This window comes from Ranitomeya variabilis, chromosome 2 (genome assembly GCF_051348905.1).
Source record: "Ranitomeya variabilis isolate aRanVar5 chromosome 2, aRanVar5.hap1, whole genome shotgun sequence".
Taxonomy (NCBI): domain Eukaryota; kingdom Metazoa; phylum Chordata; class Amphibia; order Anura; family Dendrobatidae; genus Ranitomeya; species Ranitomeya variabilis.
In genome coordinates, this window is record NC_135233.1 from 474482941 (window position 1) to 474502847 (window position 19907).

Consider the following 19907-nt stretch of genomic DNA (forward strand, 5'->3'; position numbering starts at 1 on the left):
GTCACCTAACATCAGAGGTTAAACCCTCTCTAATAGACTCTAATCGGACTCCTTTTTTTTTTTTTTTTTTCTGTACAACTTGTTACGTTTTTATCGTTCTATTTTTTACCTTACAGGCTCGCAGTATAAAAACTTTGCATGCTTCATTACAGGTGGCTGCAATAACCCACCAGATATTTGATCACACAGCGCATTAACCCTTACTGCTCAGTTTTTCCACAGGTGGTTAGCGCTATATGTTACTATTCTCATAGCATCGTCAATCAAATTTTCTTGGCTTTTTGGGCATATTGCAATCGAATCATACAGGATACTGTTGTCTCCATAGTGTATATTTTATATATTTTACTACCCTCCTCTTATGCATACTATACAACTCTTCAATATATATCCCGAGTAAACATATATTTCTTCTATTTAGATTTCATTTAGTGTGTTTTTTCGTTATTTAGGGATTCAACACTGTTTTCATCTGGTTTCCTGTGCGCAAATCTAATAATTTTAGAATTTCTTATTTTTCTGACAACATGGTGGTTATTGTCTAGATTTGCAGCAATAGGACACCTTATATACTAGCGCCACTGAAAATATACATTTTAACGAAACATATTCAAAACCAATAGAAAAAAATGTTAAAGGGAACCTGTCAGCAGATTTTGCCGCTATAAAATGCAGCCACTGGTTTTCAGGGCTGATATACAGCATTCTATAATGCTGTAGATAAGCCTCCGGTCCAACCTGCAAGTGAAGAAAAATAAGTTATATTATACTCACCCGGCGGGAGCGGTCCGGTCCGATGGGTGACGCAGGTCTGGGTCCTCCCATCTTCTTGCAACGCCGCCCTCCTGCTACTTCATCGCTCCCCAGAATCGGTGCTCCTGCGCAGGCGTACTTATCTGCCCTGTTGAGGGCAGAGTAAATACTGCAGTGCACAGGTGCTGGGCCTCTCTGACCTTTCCCGGAACCTGCGCACTGCACAATTTTACTCTGCCCTCAACAGGGCAGATAAGTACGCCTGCACAGGAGCACCTATGCCAGGGAGCGATAAAGAAGCATGAGGGCAGCGTCGCAAGAAGATGGGAGGCGCCGGACCCAACCTGCGACACACATCAGACAGGACCACCCCATGGGTGAGTACAATAAAACTTATTTTTCAGTTCTTTCAGGTCGGGTTAGGGACTTATCTACAGCATTATAGAATGCTGTAGATAAGCCCTGAAAGGCAGTGGCCACATCTTATAGCAGCAAAATCTGCTGACAGGTTCCCTTTAAAAGAAAAAAACGACAACTTCTACGATCATTTGTACCATGCTCCAAGTTTTGAAATAGTTTTGGTTGGCGGAGCCTCTTTTAGTGCTTTACACACCTTGCAGTAATGAGTCTGCCAATCAGTATTTCCAAAGGGATGAAGTCTGGATCTCCATGAAAAATACTGTTGGTAAGCTTTCTCATCACCATCTAACTTCAAGATATATTTAGCGAGCTCTTCAGCTGTGGAGAAGTCATCTACATGGATAAAAGAGTCTTTTGGAATAAAGCGTTCATAGTTTTTACGAGTAGTACCAAGAACAACTGGTACGCATCCAAACGACAATGCGTTCTTCCAAAGTTTCTCTGTAATATAGTCTTCATGAATAGAGTTTTCAAAGGCAAGATAAAACTTGTACTGTGACAAAGCTTGTTCATCTTCATTTCTTGGCAGAGGTAAATTCTGCCTTCCATAAATGTCTACAGGTAGAAATTTCTTTAGTTCCTGATAATAGTGTACTCTTTTAGAACCTGGATTCCAGTTACTTATTGCCCAGGCCACCAGCTTGGTCTTTGGAGGAATTTGGAAGGTATCTCCTTCTTTATTTGGATCTAACCAACCATAAGGTGAGAAAATATCTGAGTCAGCTCTGTAAGACATTGTGAGGTTGATAAGATCATCCATAAAATGCAAATTTGGGCTATGTGATGGAGACTCCAAGTTAAACCAAACCCAGTACTGATTTGATGGTCTTGGCATCTGGGGTAATTGTTTTCTGGAATTACAAACATCTCTGTGATGCATAACAATTGCATCTGCGGAAGAATACAATGATCTGTTAGCTGTATAAAAGCAGCCAGAAATATCAGTGTATGGGGGACATTTATTAAGTGGAAATACACCACCAAATGGCCACGTCCAAACAAGGATGATCTTAGTAGTGTTAGCTGTTTCCGGGGGGATACTTGTATATGAAAACTTACTGCTAATCAATGAGCGATTTCCATAGTTATAGAGTGAAAAGAAAATGGTTGAGAGGAACAGTTGTGCAATAAAAATGATAAAAGCATTCCTGTATGTCAGAGTTTTCCCTTGGTGCTCCATTTATTTAGGCAGAATCAATGGAAGAGCTTGTATCTGGAGATGAAACTGACAAGTATCATACCTGTAGGAGAAAAACAAAATATATTTATGTCACAAAAACATTGATGTAAATTATTATTTATTTTTAATTTTAGAAGGTTCAGCTTCTCTTTATACTAGAGATTTATCTCATCTTGATAACCCCCTTTGTGTTTCATTGGTGCATGTACATGTTATATAGGAGGACCCCTGCTCGGGATCCTCTCTTTCAGCCATAGACCAAAAAGAGGGAAACTGAACATATGGTCCAAGAACAAAGAGTATGACAATAGAAGTAGCACTACATGCATAAAGAGGTGCCTGCACAAGTTAATAAAAGAGGAAATGAAATATGATTATACATAACAATAAAAATACATTAAAAACCAAACCATAAGGTAATGGATGGGAAGATAATATATAAATATATCAGCATAAATAGCAGATTAATTAGCAATTTATAAGAAACAAAGCCCACAAGAAAAGATGTCTCAGTATAAGTGTAACCGACAATGACTCACCGTGTGAAATAGGACAGTCATCTAGATGTAAGGGTATCAGAGGAAACAGTAACTGTGCTATATACAATGGAAGAAAATAGACACCACAGAGATGTAAATTCATGTAAAGGTACAAACAATACGTCACTATGAGGTTGTGTAGTTTGTCCAAAGTAAAGGAGAGCAAGTGAATAGAAGCAGGAGATGCAAGACCTACAAAAAAAGTTGTTATAATTGCAATATATTGATAGGGCAAGTAGGTACAAGGAGGAGATGCACAACCTGTGGGGTACAATTATCCAGAGAAGGATGGAATACTGCGGGTATGGGCACAATAGATTAGCTGTATGGTTCACGGTCCTGGTGCGGCGCACACCCCGATGCATGTCCTTTTTATGCATGTAGTGCCACTAATAAAGGTATTTTAGCCTTAATTCTATTGTCCTACTCTTTGTTCTTTCACCATATGTTTGGTTTCCCTCTTTTTGGTCTTTACTATTCCCGAATGGTCTTCCATTCTTCCCTGTACAGGAGATATATATCACTCACTTTCCAGGAGAATTACTACACTATCTTTTATGATTACAGATGTATATCTATTGCTGATTTTCTCTTTCAGACATAGTTTGGAGCCACTAAAGTACAGTCACTCTTTCTCTGATGAACCTGGACCAAACGATTGAAATACAGGGGAATAGGTGACTTCCCCAATGGAGACCTGTGGGGACCCCGTTATATGAGCAGTAATTGGCAAAATACACTTGATTCACTATGCACAGACAGAAGCAGCATTGCATCATTCATTTAGCAAACTACCCAATGTATTATATAAACTTCGGAAAGAGAAGGATGTTATATTTGCTTGTAGCTGAACATTGGCCATATTTATTCTGAATATGATATATGGGGATGGACCTACAGTAGGTGTAGTTTTTCTTCCAAAATCTAAAGTCTTCAACTTACTCCTCTTCTCCAGAAAGAATACTCAGTAGCCTCCAATTAAAGGGAATCCATCAGCAGGTTTTTCCACATAATCTGAGAGCTGCATGATATTGCGGGAGAGACACTGATTCCAGGGATGTGACACTTACTGGGCTGCTTGGTGTAGTTTTGATAGAATACCTGTTTTCTCTATTGTAGATTTAGCAGTGTTCAAATGCTAAGCTGTGTATAACCCCACCCACATCACTGATTGGCAACTTCCTGTGCACACTGTGCATTGCCAGCAATCTGTAAATCAGTGGTGGGGGCAGGGTTTCACAGATTAGGCTGACTGGCTTGTACATGAGTCCTGCAGTGATAATCTCCTGCTGATAAAACACTGATTGTATTGAAACTACAGCACGCAGCATAGTAAGTGACACATCACTGGAATCAGGCTCTTTGCCCCTACATTACACTGCTCTACACAGCAGAAACCTGCTGACAGATTCCCTTTAAGAAACCAACAGTCCTTTTTAGGGCTAATTTGTGGGTCGCGATATTGCAGCGCTAGGTAGTCAGGGCACAGCATATCCACATCAGTGCAAGGCCTGCAGGCACTGTATGTGCGTCCATTGCTCCCATTGCATCCCTCCCAAAACTCCATAACTGTTTGCTGCTGCTGCAGCTTCTTTACTATATACCTAGTTGCATTTTTTTCTCAAAAATTCACCCTCCCCCCCAAAAAAAAAAAAATATACAGTCTGTTTTGTCAGACTGAGGCCTGTTTAAAAATCATAGTTTGTCAGACATTCGTAGCATAGTTGTGTGTGCTAGCCTTGTGCCACTTTTTTTTGTGTGTTTTAAATTCACCAAAAAAGGCCTCATGTATCTGCGTGCTCAAAGTTTTTGTATTGTAGGCCGTTTTGCCACTGTTTTTGCTGTCTGTTACTGTAATTTTATACAACACTATTTGGCATTTTAAAGAAAAACAGGCCACATATTTGCCAGTGTGGTATTTCCGTGACAGCTCTCATATATCTGCGTGCTCCAAGTTTGGGTATTGTAGGCCGGTGTACCCCTTTTTTTGCTGTCTGTTACTGTAATTATATACAGCACTATTTAGCATAAAAAATCTAAAAAAGGTCACATATTTGCAAGTGTGGTATTTCCGTGACAGTCCTCATATATCTCGTGACATATTGGGCTTCATGTTAGTGGTAAATTTAAGTCGATAATTTCTGTGTTTACTTGTGAAAAAAAACAGAAATTTGGCGAACATTTTGAAAATTTCGCAATTTTCACATTTTGAATTTTTATTCTGTTAAACCAGAGAGTTATGTGACACAAAATAATTAATAAATAACATTTCCCACATGTCTACTTTACATCAGCCCACTTTTGGAAACAAATTTTTTTTTTGCTAGGAAGTTATAAGGGTTAAAATTTGACCAGTGATTTATCATTTTTACAACAAAATTTACAAAACCATTTTTTTTAGGCACCACCTCATATTTGAAGTCAGTTTGACGGTTCTATATGGCTGAAAATACCCAAAAGTGACACCATTCTAAAAACTGCACCCCTCAATGTGCTCAAAACCACATTCAAGAAGTTTATTAACCCTTCAGGTGTTTCACAGCAGCAGAAGCAACATGGAAGGAAAAAATGAACATTTAACTTTTTAGTCACAAAAAAATGATTTTTAGCAACAATTTTTTTATTTTTCCAAGGGTAAAAGGAGAAACTGGACCACGAAAGTTGTTGTCCAATTTGTCCTGACTACGCTGATACCTCATATGTGGGGGTAAACCACTGTTTGGGCGCACGGCAGGGCTCGGAAGGGAAGGAGTGCCATTTGGCTTTTTGAATGGAAAATTAGCTCCAATCTTTAGCGGACACCATGTCGCGTTTGGAGAGCCCTTGTGTGCCTAAACATTGAAGCTCCCCCATAAGTGACCCCATTTTAGAAACTAGACCTCCCAAGGAACTTATCTAGATGTGTGAGGAGCACTTTGAACCCCCAAGTGCTTCACAGAAGTTTATAACGCAGAGCCGTGAAAATAAAAATCACTTTTTTTCCTCAAAAATAATTTTTTAGCCTGCAATTTTTTATTTTCCCAAGGGTTACAGGAGAAATTGGACCCCAAAAGTTGTTGTCCAGTTTCTCCTGAGTACGCTGGTACCCCATATATGGGGGTAAACCACTGTTTGGGCACACGTCGGGGCTCGGAAGGGAGAGAGCACCATTTGACTTTTTCAACGCAAGATTGGCTAGAATCAATGGTGGTGCCATGTCGCGTTTGGGGACCCCCTGATGTGCCTAAACAGTGGAAACCCCTCAATTCTAACTCCAACACTAACCCCAACCCACCCCTAACCCTAATCCTACCCCTAACCCTAGTCAACTCTAATTCCAACCCTAACTCTAAATCCAACACTAACCCTAAGGCTATGTGCCCACATTGCGGATTTGTGTGCAGATTTTTCCACACCGTTTTTGAAAAATCTGCAGGTAAAACGCACTGCGCTTTACCTGCGGATTTACCGCAGATTTCCAGTGTTTTTTGTGTGGATTTCACCAGCGGATTCCTATTATGGAGCAGGTGTAAAACGCTGCGGAATCCGCACAAAGAATTGACATGCCGCGGAAAATACAACGCAGCCTTTCCGCGCTGTATTTTCCGCACCATGGCCACAGCGGATTTGGTTTTCCATAGGTTTACGTGGTACTGTAAACGTGATGGAAAACTGCTACGAATCCGCAGCGACCAATCCGCTGCGGATCCGCAGCCAAATCCGCACCGTGTGCACATAGCCTAATTCTAACCCTAATTCCAACCCTAGCCCTAATTCTAACCCTAATTGTAACCCTAACCCTAATTGAAACTCTAACCCTAATTCCAACCCTAATTCTAACCCTAACCCTAATTCTAACCCTAACCCTAAGTGCAAACCTAACCCTAAGTGCAACCCTAGCCCTAAGTGCAACTGCAGCGCCCCAGAGTCCTGGTCGTTGCAGTAATTTCGCTCTTCCACCAGGGGGAGCGATATTATGTCTGATGGTACTAAAGGAGTTCACCTTACCAGGTATCACAAGTCACACACTATACTTCACACTCCAGTCCACCAGTTGGAGCCTTGCTTCTATCTATTAGGGCACTCCTCACACATGGGTAAAACTGGTGGGTTGGATAGGAAGTTAGTGAGAAGCTGCCTGGGTGAGACCCAGAGAGGACCTGTCAGGCAGACAGGGGGAAAGGAGGAACATCTGAGCTGCAGACAGAGGGTCCCTGTCAGGGGTGGGATCCTGACAGAGGCCAAGCACGGGAGAGCAGGTTACGGAGCTGCGCCTGCACCCATTGCGGCAGCATCCTAAGAAAGGACAAGAAAGGAATTGTATTATGGAGAGTGAGAAACGAAGTCACAGCACAAGGAGATAATACTGGGAGGAGTCCTGCCTCAAGATCGGCAGCCTCTTTCTGAGGCGCGTAGCCGGTGGCCGGAACACCGAGGGAGTAGTAGACTCTATGCATTACTTCAGAGACCGGCAGGACAGTCGATTCCAAGTTGGCTGCCCGACCTTAATACCTAAGAAGACACAGAGGCAAATTGTGGGAGAGTGGCGTCTCTAGGGTCCCTATAAAAAAGCTCCAGGCCTACCCCGTCATACGAGTTGTCCTATCCATACCATCTGGGGGACAGAGAGAGAGATAACATCAGAAACATCTACGAAAGTTGTGAGGACTATCCCGTGGTGCTCAGCAGGGAGGTACTACAACACACAGGCGCTAGTAGGAAGGCTACTGATTTCCACCTGGATAAGGGAACTGGATGTGCCTTCGGACCAGCCAGATTCCACCTGCCCTGTGACTAGTGCTCTGGACTGTGGATGCTGAAGCCTTCAGTAAAAGGTAAAGACACTGCAACCTTGTGTCCTCGTTATTCATTGCGCCTTACACCGCCCACCATCACCATTTACCCATCTGGGAAGCCCTGGGGACATACTTCACCTGTGGGAAGGCATACCATCTAGCTGCCATTCCATCACCCCAGCGGACCCCTAAGCAGCGTCGGTCATCCTGACCAAATACCACCGTACAACGAACACCGTACAAACAACTACACCTTTAATTGGACGCCCCTCAAAAAAACCACGGGCCAGGTCGGGCCACCGTGACATCCCCAGAGCTGAGAAGGACCCGGGGCTGAGTATCCCATTGCCCTGGCGTGGGGGCGATCCACAACCCTAGCCCTAAGTGCAACCCTAACCCTAAGTGCAACCCTAAGTGCAACCCTATCCCTAAGTGCAACCCTATCCCTAAGTGCAACCCTAACCCTAAGTGCATCCCTAGCCCTAAGTGCAACCCTAGCCCTAAGTGCAAACCTAGCCCTAAGTGCAACCCTAACCCTAAGTGCAACCCTAAGTGCAACCCTAAGTGCAACCCTAACCCTAAGTGCAACCCTAACCCTACCCCTAACGGAAAAACAAAAATAAATATATTTTCTGTATTTTATTATTGTCCCTACCTATGGGGGTGATAAAGGGGGGGTTTATTTACTATTTTTTTACTTTGATCGCTGTGATAGAACCTATCACAGAGATCAAAATGTACAGGGAACGAATCTGCCGGCCGGCAGATTCAGCGGGCACACTGCGCTTGCGCCCGCCATTTTCCAAGATAAATTGGGACTACGTAAGTTTGCGGGGGTGCGATCGGACAGCGGGGGGCGGAGGGGAGAGGAAGGCGCTTAGGACATGACGGAGGGGTAGGGAACACTGACGGCGGCTGCAGATCGCCACCGTCAGTCGGTGGGGGGGGCCAGATCGGGGTCTCCAGCCATGGCCGATGCTACTGCAGCATCGGCCATGGCTGGATTGTAATATTTCACCAATTTTCATAGGTGAAATATTACAGATTGCTCTGATTGGCTGTTTCACTTTCAACAGCCAATCAGAGCGATCGTAGCCACGGGAGGGCGAAGCCACCCCCCCGGGCTGTAGTACCACTTCCCCTGTCCCTGCAGATCGGGTGAAATTGGAGTTTACCCTTTCACCCGGCCTGCAGGGACGCGATCTGACCATGACGCATATGCTGCGTCACAGGTCGGATTGGCACAGGTTTTCATGACGCATACGCTGCGTCAAAGGTCGGGAAGGGGTTAAATTATATACAGCACTATTTAGCATGAAAAAATATAAAAAGGCCATATATTTGCCAGTGTTGTATTTCCGTGACAGCCCTCACATATCTGCGTGCTCCAAGTTTGGTCATTGTAGGCCGGAGGACCACTTTTTTTACTGTCTGTTTCTTAAATTATATACAGCACTATTTAGCATTAAAAAATATAAAAAGGCCACATATTTGCCAGTGTGGTATTTCTGTGACAGCCCTCACATATCTGCATGCTCCAAGTTTGGTCATTGTAGGCCGGTGAACTTTTTTTGCTGTCTGTTACTCTAATTATATAAAGCACTATTTAGCATAACAAAATATAAAAAGGCCACATATTTGCCAGTGTGGTATTTCCGCGACAACCCTCATATATGTACGTGCCCCAAGTTTGGGCATTGTAGGCTGGAAGACCACTGTTTTGCTGTCTGTTTCTCAAATTATATACTGCACTATTTAGCATAAAAAAATATAAAAAGGCCACATATTTGCCAGTGTGGTATTTCCATGACAGCCCTCATATATCTGTGTGCTCCAAGTTTGGTTATTGTAGGCCGGTGTACCCCTTTTTTTGCTGTCTGTTACTGTAATTATATACAGCACTATTTAGCATAAAAAATATAAAAAGGCCACATATTTGCCAGTGTGGTATTTCCGTGACAGCCCTCATATATCTGCGTGTTCCAAGTTTCGGCATTGTAGGCTGGTGTACCACTTTTTTGGCTGTCTGTTACTGTAAATATATACAGCATTCTTTTGCATTTAACAAAATACAGGACACATATTTGGCAGTGTGTTATCGCTGTCAGACATCTGATGTATTTGTGGCCTACAAATTGTGGAAATTGAGGCCTACATTCAGCTTTATTTGCTGTCTGTTACCCTAGTTTGGTACACTTTTGAGTTTAACCCCTTCATGACCCAGCCTATTTTGGCCTTAATGACCTTGCAGTTTTTTGCAATTCTGACCAGTGTCCCTTTATGAGGTAATAACTCAGGAACGCTTCATCGGATCCTAGCGATTCTGAGATTCTTTTTTCGTGACATATTGGGCTTCATGTTAGTGGTAAATTTAGGTCGATAATTTCTGCATTTATTTGTGAAAAAAATGGAAATTTGGCGAAAATTTTGAAAATTTCGCAATTTTCACATTTTGAATTTTTATTCTGTTAAACCAGAGAGTTATGTGACACAAAATAGTTAATAAATAACATTTCCCACATGTCTACTTTACATCAGCACAATTTTGGAAACAAATTTTTTTTTTGCTAGGAAGTTATAAGGGTTAAAAAACAGTGATTTCTCATTTTTACAACAAAATTTACAAAACCATTTTTTTTAAGGACCACCTCACATTTGAAGTCATTTTGAGGGTTCTATATGGCTGAAAATACCCAAAAGTGACACCATTCTAAAAACTGCACCCCTCAAGGTGCTCAAAACCACATTCAAGAAGTTTATTAACCCTTCAGGTGTTTCACAGCAGCAGAAGCAACATGGAAGTAAAAAATGAACATTTAACTTTTTAGTCACAAAAATGATCTTTTAGCAACAATTATTTTATTTTCCCAAAGGTAAAAGGAGAAACTGGACCACGAACGTTGTTGTCCAATTTGTCCTGAGTACGCTGATACCTCATATGTGGGGGTAAACCACTGTTTGGGCGCACAGCAGGGCTCAGAAGGGAAAGAGCGCCATTTGACTTTTTGAATGAAAAATTGGCTCCAATCTGTGGCGGACACCATGTCATGTTTGGAGAGCCCCCGTGCGCCTAAACATTGGAGCTCCCCCACAAGTGACCCCATCTTGGAAACTAGACCCCCCAAGGAACTTATCTAGAAGCATAGTGAGCACTTTAAACCCCCAGGTGCTTCACAAATTGATCCGTAAAAATGAAAAAGTACTTTTTTTTCACAAAAAAATTAATTTAGCCTCAATTTTTTCATTTTCACATGGGCAACAGGATAAAATGGATCGTAAAATTTGTTGGACAATTTCTCCTGAGTACACCGATACCTCATATGTGGGGGTAAACCACTGTTTGGGCACATGGTAAGGCTTGGAAGGGAAGGAGCGCCATTTGACTTTTTGAATGAAAAATTATCTCCATCGCTAGCGGACACCATGTCACGTTTGGAGAGCCCCTGTGTGCCTAAACATTGGAGCTCCCACACAAGTGACCCCATTTTGGAAACTAGACCCCCCAAGGAACTTATCTAGAAGCATAATGAGCACTTTAAACCCTCAGGTGCTTCACAAATTGATCCGTAAAAATGAAAAAGTACTTTTTTTTCACAAAAAAATTATTTTAGCCTCAATTTTTTCATTTTTACATGGGTAACAGGATAAAATGGATCCTAAAATTTGTTGGGCAATTTCTCCTGAGTATGCCGATACCTCATATGTGGGGGTAAACCACTGTTTGGGTGCACGGCAAGGCTCGGAAGGGGAGGCGCGCCATTTGACTTTTTGAATGGAAAATTAGCTCCAATCGTTAGCGGACACCATGTCGCGTTTGGAGAGCCCCTGTGTGCCTAAACATTGGAGCTCCCCTACAAGTGACCCCATTTTGGAAACTAGACCCCTCAAGGAACTTATCTAGATGCATAGTGAGCACTTAAAACCCCCAGGTGCTTCACAGAAGTTTATAACGCAGAGCCGTGAAAATAAAAAATAATTTTTCTTTTCTCAAAAATGATTTTTTAGCCCACAATTTTTTATTTTCCCAAGGGTAACAGGAGAAATTGGACCACAAAAGTTGTTGTCCTGTTTCTCCTGAGTACGCTGATACCCCATATGTGGGGGTAAACCACTGTTTTGGCACACGTCGGGGTTCGGAAAGGAAGTAGTGACATTTTGAAATGCAGACTTTGATGGAATGCTCTGCAGGCGTCAGGTTGCATTTACAGAGCCCCTGATGTGCCTAAACAGTAGAAACCCCCCACAAGTGACCCCATTTTGGAAACTAGACCCCCCAAGGAACTTATCTAGATGTGTGGTGAGCACATTCAATCCCCAAGTGCTTCACAGAAGTTTACAACGCAGAGCCGTGAAAATAAAAAAATCATTTTTCTTTCCTCAAAAAAGATGTTTTAGCAAGCAATTTTTTATTTTCACAAGGGTAACAGGAGAAATTGGACCCCAATATTTGTTGCCCAGTTTGTTGTGAGTACGCTGATACCCCATATGTGGGGGTAAACCACTGTTTGGGCGCACATCAGGGCTCGGAAGGGAAGTAGTGACATTTGAAATGCAGCCTTTGATGGAATGGTCTGCGGGCGTCACGTTGCATTTGCAGAGCCCCTGATGTGCCTCAACAGTAGAAACACCCCACAAGTGACCCCATTTTGGAAACTAGACCCCCGAAGGAACTTATCTAGATGTGTGGTGAGCACTTTCAACCCCCAAGTGCTTCACAGAAGTTTATAACGCAGAGCCGTGAAAATAAAAAATAATTGTTCTTTCCTCAAAAATTATGTTTTAGCAAGTAATTTTTTATTTTTGCAAGGGTAACAGGAGAAATTGGACCCCAATATTTGTTGCCCAGTTTGTCCTGAGTACGCTGGTACCCCATATGTGGGGATAAACCACTGTTTGGGCGCACGTCGGGGCTTGGAAGGGAGGGAGCACCATTTGACTTTTTGAACGCAAGATTGGCTGGAATCAATGGTGGCGCCATGTTACGTTTGGAGACCCCTGATGTGCCTAAACAGTGGAAACCCCTCAATTCTAACTTCATCACTAACCCCAACACACCCCTAACCCTAATCCCAACTGTAGCCATAACCCTAATCACAACCCTAACCCCAACACACCCCGAACCACAACCCTAACCCCAACACACCCGTAACCCTAATCCTAACCCTAATCCCAACCTTAACCCTAATCCCAACCCTAACCACAACTGTAACCCCAACACACCCCTAAATCTATCCGTAACCCTAACCACAAGCCTAATCTTAACCCTATATCCAACCCTAGCCCTAATTCCAACCCTAAATCTAATTCCAACCCTAACCCTAAGGCTATGTGCCCACGTTGCGGCTTCGTGTGAGATTTTTCTGCACCATTTTTGAAAAATCTGCAAAAGGCACTGCGTTTTACCTGCGGACTTACAGCGGATTTCCAGTGTTTTTTTGTGCGGATTTCACCTGCGGATTCCTATTGAGGAACAGGTGTAAAACGCTGCGGAATCCACACAAAGAAATGACATGCTGCGGAAAATACAATGCAGTGTTTCCGCACGGAATTTTCCGCACCATGGGCACAGCGGATTTGGTTTTCCATAGGTTTACATGGTACTGTAAACCTGATGGAAAACTGCTACGAATTCGCAGCGGCCAATCCGCTGCGGATCCGCGGCCTATCCGCTGCGCATCCGCGGCCAATCCGCTGCGGATCCGCGGCCAATACGCTGCGGATCCGCGGCCAAATCCGCACTGTGTGCACATGCCATAACCCTAACCCTAACCCTATAATATTTTCTTTATTTTATTATTGTCCCTACCTATGGGGGTGGTAAAGGGGGGGGGGGGTCATTTACTATTTTTTTTATTTTGATCACTGTGATAGGTTATATTACAGTGATCAAAATATACCTGGAACTCATCTGCCGGCCGGCAGATTCGGCGGGCGTACTGCGCATGCGCCCGCCATTTTGGAAGATGGCGGCGCCCATGAAGAAGACGGACGGGCATCGGGAGGCCCGGTAAGTATGAGGGGGGGGGAGATCTGAGTATGGGGGGTGGATCGGAGGACGGGGGGAGCCATCGGAGTACGGGGGGAGCGGGCAGGAGGACGGGGGAGCCGACAGGAGGACGGAGGGGAGCGGAGAGGAGGACGGGGCAGAAAGGACAACTGGGGGGGCGATCGGTGGCAGTGGGGGGGGGTCAGATCGGGGTCTCCAGCCATGGCAGATGCTATTGCAGCATCGGCCATGGCTGGATTGTAATATTTCACCATTTTTATAGGTGAAATATTACAAATCGCTCTGATTGGCAGTTTCACTTTCAACAGCCAATCAGAGCGATCGTAGCCACGGGGGGGTGAAGCCACCCCCCCCTGGGCTGAAGTACCACTCCCCCTGTCCCTGCAGATCGGGTGAAATCGGAGTTAACCCTTTCACCCGCTCTGCAGGGACGCGATCATTCCATGACGCCACATAGGCGTCATGGGTCGGATTGGCACGGGTTTTCATGACGCCTACGTGGCGTCAAAGGTCGGGAAGGGGTTAAAAAAATTAAAAAGTACAGGCCACATATCAAACATTGTGGTATCTCATTAAAAATACTTCTCTTTCAAGTTGTTATGGCTGCTTCATGACTGTGTTAAATGCTCCAACTACTACTACTACCATCATCATGTTCTGCCTAGAGGCAGTCACTGCGCACATAGAAAGTCTAAGGAGCAGAGTGTGAACGCTTGGACTGTGTTGTACTCTGTCTCTGCATTACGAAGGCGTTTTCTCCAGCCAAAAAAAGAGGTACTGCCAGAAAGCGAGGAGCCATGTTCACAGTGACCGCTGAAGAGCAAGGCACCGAGCGCTCCATGGCCGTGAGAACAGCGCACATTCGCAGTAGAGAGAGACAGTTCATGCTCCATGTTCAGCTTTGCAAAACAATAATGAAAGGGCACAGAGGAATGACAGAGGATGTTGGTACGGTCAACAAGGTACTCCCTCAGCATTTTCCCAAACAAAACACTCCATGTGAGAGCCCCCCACACCTCTGGGCTAGAGCAATAGGAGGGTCTGAGAAAACGCTCCCCGAACTTTGTCAGTGTTGCACTGCCTCTGCTGGATTGGAGTTGTGCCTCTCTCTTCTGTACTCCTTGCTTGGCCAACAAATTTTTTAATAATTTAGCAAGAAGGGCCCTATGGTCCCCCAACATTGTAGTACACCTGTCTGCTTCTGGAATAAGAGAAATAAAGTTCTCCTTGTAGCGTGGGTCTAGAATTGTCAACAATTAGTATTGCCTGTCACCTAAAATTTTGAGAAAGCAAGGGTGACAGGAAAGGCAGCGTAACATAAACTCTGCCATGCGTGCAAGACTGCTAACAGTTGATACTTCCATGTCCTCACCAAGAGGACAACTGACCATGGTCTCCTCCTCCTCCTTGTCTTCAGGCCTCCACGACTTTTGACAAACCTCAGTAATATCATTTTAAATACGTCACTGTAAATACATTCCCCTGTAGTTTTTTTCTCCCCCACTTCATTGTAGATTGTAAGTTGACACGTGCAGGTTTTTTTTGGGGGGGGGTTAATTATTGTATTATTGTTATCGTTGTTACTTAGTGTAGCTTGTAAGCTGTCACATGCAGGGTAGTTTAATTTCTGTTTAATTATTGTATTGTTATCGTTGTTAGTTAGACCTATTGTGTTTGAAACTGTAAATATGTTGACGCTATGTAAATAACTATAAATATTAATATTAGAAAACAGAGTAGCAGAATGAAGATGTTAATTATGACATCATTGCCGATCACCATCTTGATGAATTCCTCAAAGTTTTGGAGGATGGTACATATGTCTGACATCCATGTCCACTCCTGAGATCTTATGTGTGAAGTCAGAACTGAATACAAACGGCCTTGTTGATTCTGGTAGTCTACAAGTGCCTTATTCTGCTCACAAAACCTTTCCAAAATATGCAGTGTAGAGTTCAAATGCATGGGGAGGACATGACACATCAGTCGGTGAGCCAGAAGCTGCAAGTGCTGCAGAATCACGGCAAGGGCAGATGAAGCTGTAGCTGACTCTCTAAAATGGGTACGCAGAGCCTCTTACTTTTCTTAGCAGATCTGGCACCTCCATGTTGCTTTTCTCAAAACATTCAACAATGAGGTTAAGCACATGGGCCAGGCATGGCATGTGTGTGAGCTTGCCTTGACACAGAGCAGCCACCAGGTTCCAGCCATTGTCACACATGACCATGCCTGGCTGTAGGTTGAGCGGTGTCAGCCACAGATCTGCCTGCTCTTTCAGAGCTGTCCACAACTCTCCATCATTGTGCGGCTTGTCACAGCATATTATCTTCAGCACAGCCTGTTGCCGCTTGGCTGAGGCAGAGCTGCAGTGCTTCCAGCTTGTGACTGATGTGTTACTTTTGGAGATGGAGGCTGAAGAGGACGTGAAGGAGGAGGAGGTGCAGGAGCTGTAGACTGTGGGGGCAACCCAGATTGACGTAGGGCCTGCAATACGCGGGGTTTGGAGGATGTGCACCATCCCAAGGTCGGACTGGGTCCCGGCTTCCACTATGTTAATCCAGTGTGCCGATAGTGAGATGTACAGTCCCTGACCACAAGCACCTGTCCACGTGTCTGTGGTTAGGTGGACTTTCCCAATAACAGCATTATGGAGGGCACGTGTAATGTTGTTGGACACGTGCTTGCTTGTGTGATATTGTGATGGCAGACCGGGAAAAATTGTGGCGGCTGGGTACCGAGTACCTTGTGATGGTCACCGCCATCAGGTTGAGGAAGGGTTACATCTCCCACAGGCCTATAATGCAACATTTCCAGCACAAGCAGACAACAAACGTGTGAACTAAGTACTGTGGCGTTGGCTACGTATTTCAGCTTGCTTTCCAAGGACTGGGATATGGACAATTGAATGCTGCGGTGGGACAAGGACGTGGACGTGCTTGTTGATGGTGCTATTTCAGTTTGTGTGCAACTGCAGATGAGGAATCTTAAAATGCACCATGGACAGTGAATTGGCTTGCACGCACAACATCGGAAGAAGCAGTGGTATCAACCACAGACACTGTTCATGGAGCCTTGTGTTCAACCAACAAAGTCAGGTGCTTTGCTGCCATGTGCCTGATCATGCTTGTGTGCTTGTGGTGGTTAGGATGGGATTTTTGCTACCGCTACTGCGGGCATGGCCAGTGGTGCAATTGGCCTTTTTGGGTTTATCAGCGCAGTCTTTAAAAAGCAACCAGGCTGTTACAGGGACATTCAGTGTCTCCCTCTCCCACACCACCTCCTCCCTTTGACCCCGGTCTTTCGGTGTTCCCCAAGGCTCAGTTCTAGGACCCCTACTCTTCTCCATCTACACCTTCGGCCTGGGACAGCTGATGTAATATCATGGTTTGCTATATCATCAGTACGCCGATAACACGCAGATCTACCTATCTGTACCTGACATCACCTCCTTAGTGACCAAAATCACATGTCTTTACGCTATTTCATCCTTCTTTTCTGCTCGCTTTCAAAAAGTGGACATGGACAAAACAAAATACATCATCTTTCAACCATCTTATGCTAAATAGACATGAAAGCTGTGTATGCATCATTTGGTACCACTGTAGTAAGAGCGAAAGTTTGCACAAGAGAAAATGATTTTCCAGACATTCCCTGCCTTTTTTGCACATGTTTTGAAGCTGTGATTCTTCATCTTTTTGGTGTGAATGTTGTAAATTTCAAAGTTGTCATCAATACCATCATCGTCCATATCTTGTAAAGAGGAAATCTGGTGTTTCCCAGGGTAGTGGTTATCTATGTTTAGTGGCATTCCTTTAACAGTGTTCGTTACACTATAACAAATAATTTTCAACTGTGACATTTGGATGTTATCCGTAATATCATATGTATGGGTGAAGATGAAGAAGCTTGTGCCACGGGTGTGATTATAGTTACGGACGGTGCACTCCTCTTTCAACTTATTTTTTCACAAGCATCCACCAGTTTGTTTGGTTTTCCTCCAACACTGATCTGCTTTCTATAGTTCAGCATCTCACAAACATGTTGCACTTTGCCCTTTAGACAGACACATGTGTCTTTGGCAACATATTTGTGACAGGCATTTCTTAGGCCGAGTCAAACACGCGCATCTGTTACACCGATCTTCTGATGGGCATGAAACACATTCTGGTAATTGGTGGTGGATAAACGAATAATCATTGTAGGCTGTATCCAGGATCTCATACCTCCCATAGCCACTGCTATTATTAATAATGTACGCTCCCATTCCTGTCATCACCATGCCCCTTTTCCTGATCACTTCATCCAACGATTCGCCCGCCATTTTTTTAAACAAAAAAATGTGCTTTCCCAGCAGCAACTGTGTAGGAAACCACTTTACAGTCTTGCAAGATGTTTATGATGCCCCTAAATAATTTAAAAAAACAAACAAATAACCCATGGGGAAATGTTTGACAGCCCATGCACTTAGTGTATGGGCATTACAAGCCAAGGAGACCTGCTCATTGACATTGTGCCTACTTTTTAATGAGGCCTTCCTCCACCTCTCATCGTTTTCCACCACTAGATCACCAGGGTTCATGTGTTCCGTGCTGTTACAGACAGTCACTTTTTGGGCAAGGGTGTCTAGGATGGCCATACTATGTTTTTAATATATGTATCCCCCCTTGGGGAAATGTTTGTCAGCATATACAGTCATATGAAAAAGTTTGGGCACCCCTATTAATCTTAAACTTAATGTTTTATAAAAATTGTTTTTTTTGCAACAGCTATTTCAGTTTCATATATCTAATAACTGTTGGACAAAGTAATGTTTCTGCCTTGAAATGAGGTTTATTGTACAAACAGAAAATGTGCAATCTGCATTCAAACAAAATTTGACAGGTGCATAAGTATGGGCACCCTTATCATTTTCTTGTTTTAAATACTCCTACCTACTTTTTACTGACTTACTAAAGCACTTTTTTTGGTTTTGTAACCTCATTGAGCTTTGAACTTCATAGCTAGGTGTATGCAATCATGAGAAAAGCTACTTAAAGTGGCCACTGGCAAGTTTTTCTCCTGTTTGAATCTTCTCTGAAGAGTGGCATCATGGGCTCCTCAAAACAACTGTCAAATGATCTGAAAACAAAGATTATTCAACATAGTTGTTCAGGGGAAGGATACAAAAAGCTGTCTCAGAGATTTAACCTGTCAGTTTCCACCGTGAGGAACATAGTAAGGAAATGGAAGAACACAGGTACAGTTCTTGTTAAGGCCAGAAGTGGCAGGCCAAGAAAAACATCAGAAAGGCAGAGAAAAAGAATGGTGAGATCAGTCAAGGACAATCCTCAGACCATCTCCAGAGAGCTGCAGCATCAACTTGCTGCAGATGGTGTCACTGTGCATCGGTCAACTATACAACGCACTGTGTTTTTTTGCCACCATGCATAACGCCTTTTTGTATTACCAAACAACTCAATCTTGGTTTCATGAGTCCACAGGACCTTCTTCCAAAAAGAAATTGGCTTCTCCAAATGTGCTTTTGCATACCTCAGCTGACTCTGTTTGTGGCGTGCTTGCAGAAACGGCTTCTTTCGCATCACTCTCCCATACAGCTTCTCCTTGTGCAAAGTGCGTTGTATAGTTGACCATTGCACAGTGACACCTTCTGCAGCAAGTTGATGCTGCAGATCTCTGGAGGTGGCCTGAGGATTGTTCTTGACTGATCTCACCATTCTTCTTCTCTGCCTTTCTGATGTTTTTCTTGGCCTGCCACTTCTGGCCTTAACAAGAACTGTACCTGTGTTCTTCCATTTCCTTACTATGTTCCTCATAGTGGAAATTGACAGGTTAAATCTCTGAGACAGCTTTTTGTATCCTTCCCCTGAACAACTATGTTGAATTATCTTTGTTTTCAGATCATTTGACAGTTGTTTTGAGGAGCCCATGATGCCACTCTTCAGAGGAGATTCAAACGGGAGAAAAACTTGCCAGTGGCCACTTTAAGTAGCTTTTCTCATGATTGCATACACCTAGCTATGAAGTTCAAAGCTCAATGAGGTTACAAAACCAAAAAAAGTGCTTTAGTAAGTCAGTAAAAAGTAGGTAGGAGTATTTAGAACAAGAAAATAATAAGGGTGCCCATACTTATGCACCTGTCAAATTTTGTTTGAATGCAGATTGCACATTTTCTGTTAGTACAATAAACCTCATTTCAAGGCAGAAACATTACTGCGTCCAACAGTTATTAGATA

General features: G+C 43.6%; 1 protein-coding gene across 2 annotated transcripts in view; it reads right to left on the reverse strand.

The window, feature by feature from the left end:
* Window positions 1-1232: 1232 nt before the first annotated feature.
* The window catches only part of LOC143806829 (4-galactosyl-N-acetylglucosaminide 3-alpha-L-fucosyltransferase FUT6-like), an 86680-nt gene continuing 68005 nt past the window's right edge, over window positions 1233-19907 (reverse strand). For both annotated transcript variants that reach the window (XM_077287776.1, XM_077287775.1), the window contains exon 2: window positions 1233-2414. In XM_077287776.1, the coding sequence (XP_077143891.1) occupies window positions 1298-2353 (1056 nt within the window). In that variant the 5' untranslated portion in view covers window positions 2354-2414 and the 3' untranslated portion in view covers window positions 1233-1297. The remainder of the gene's footprint in view (window positions 2415-19907) is intronic.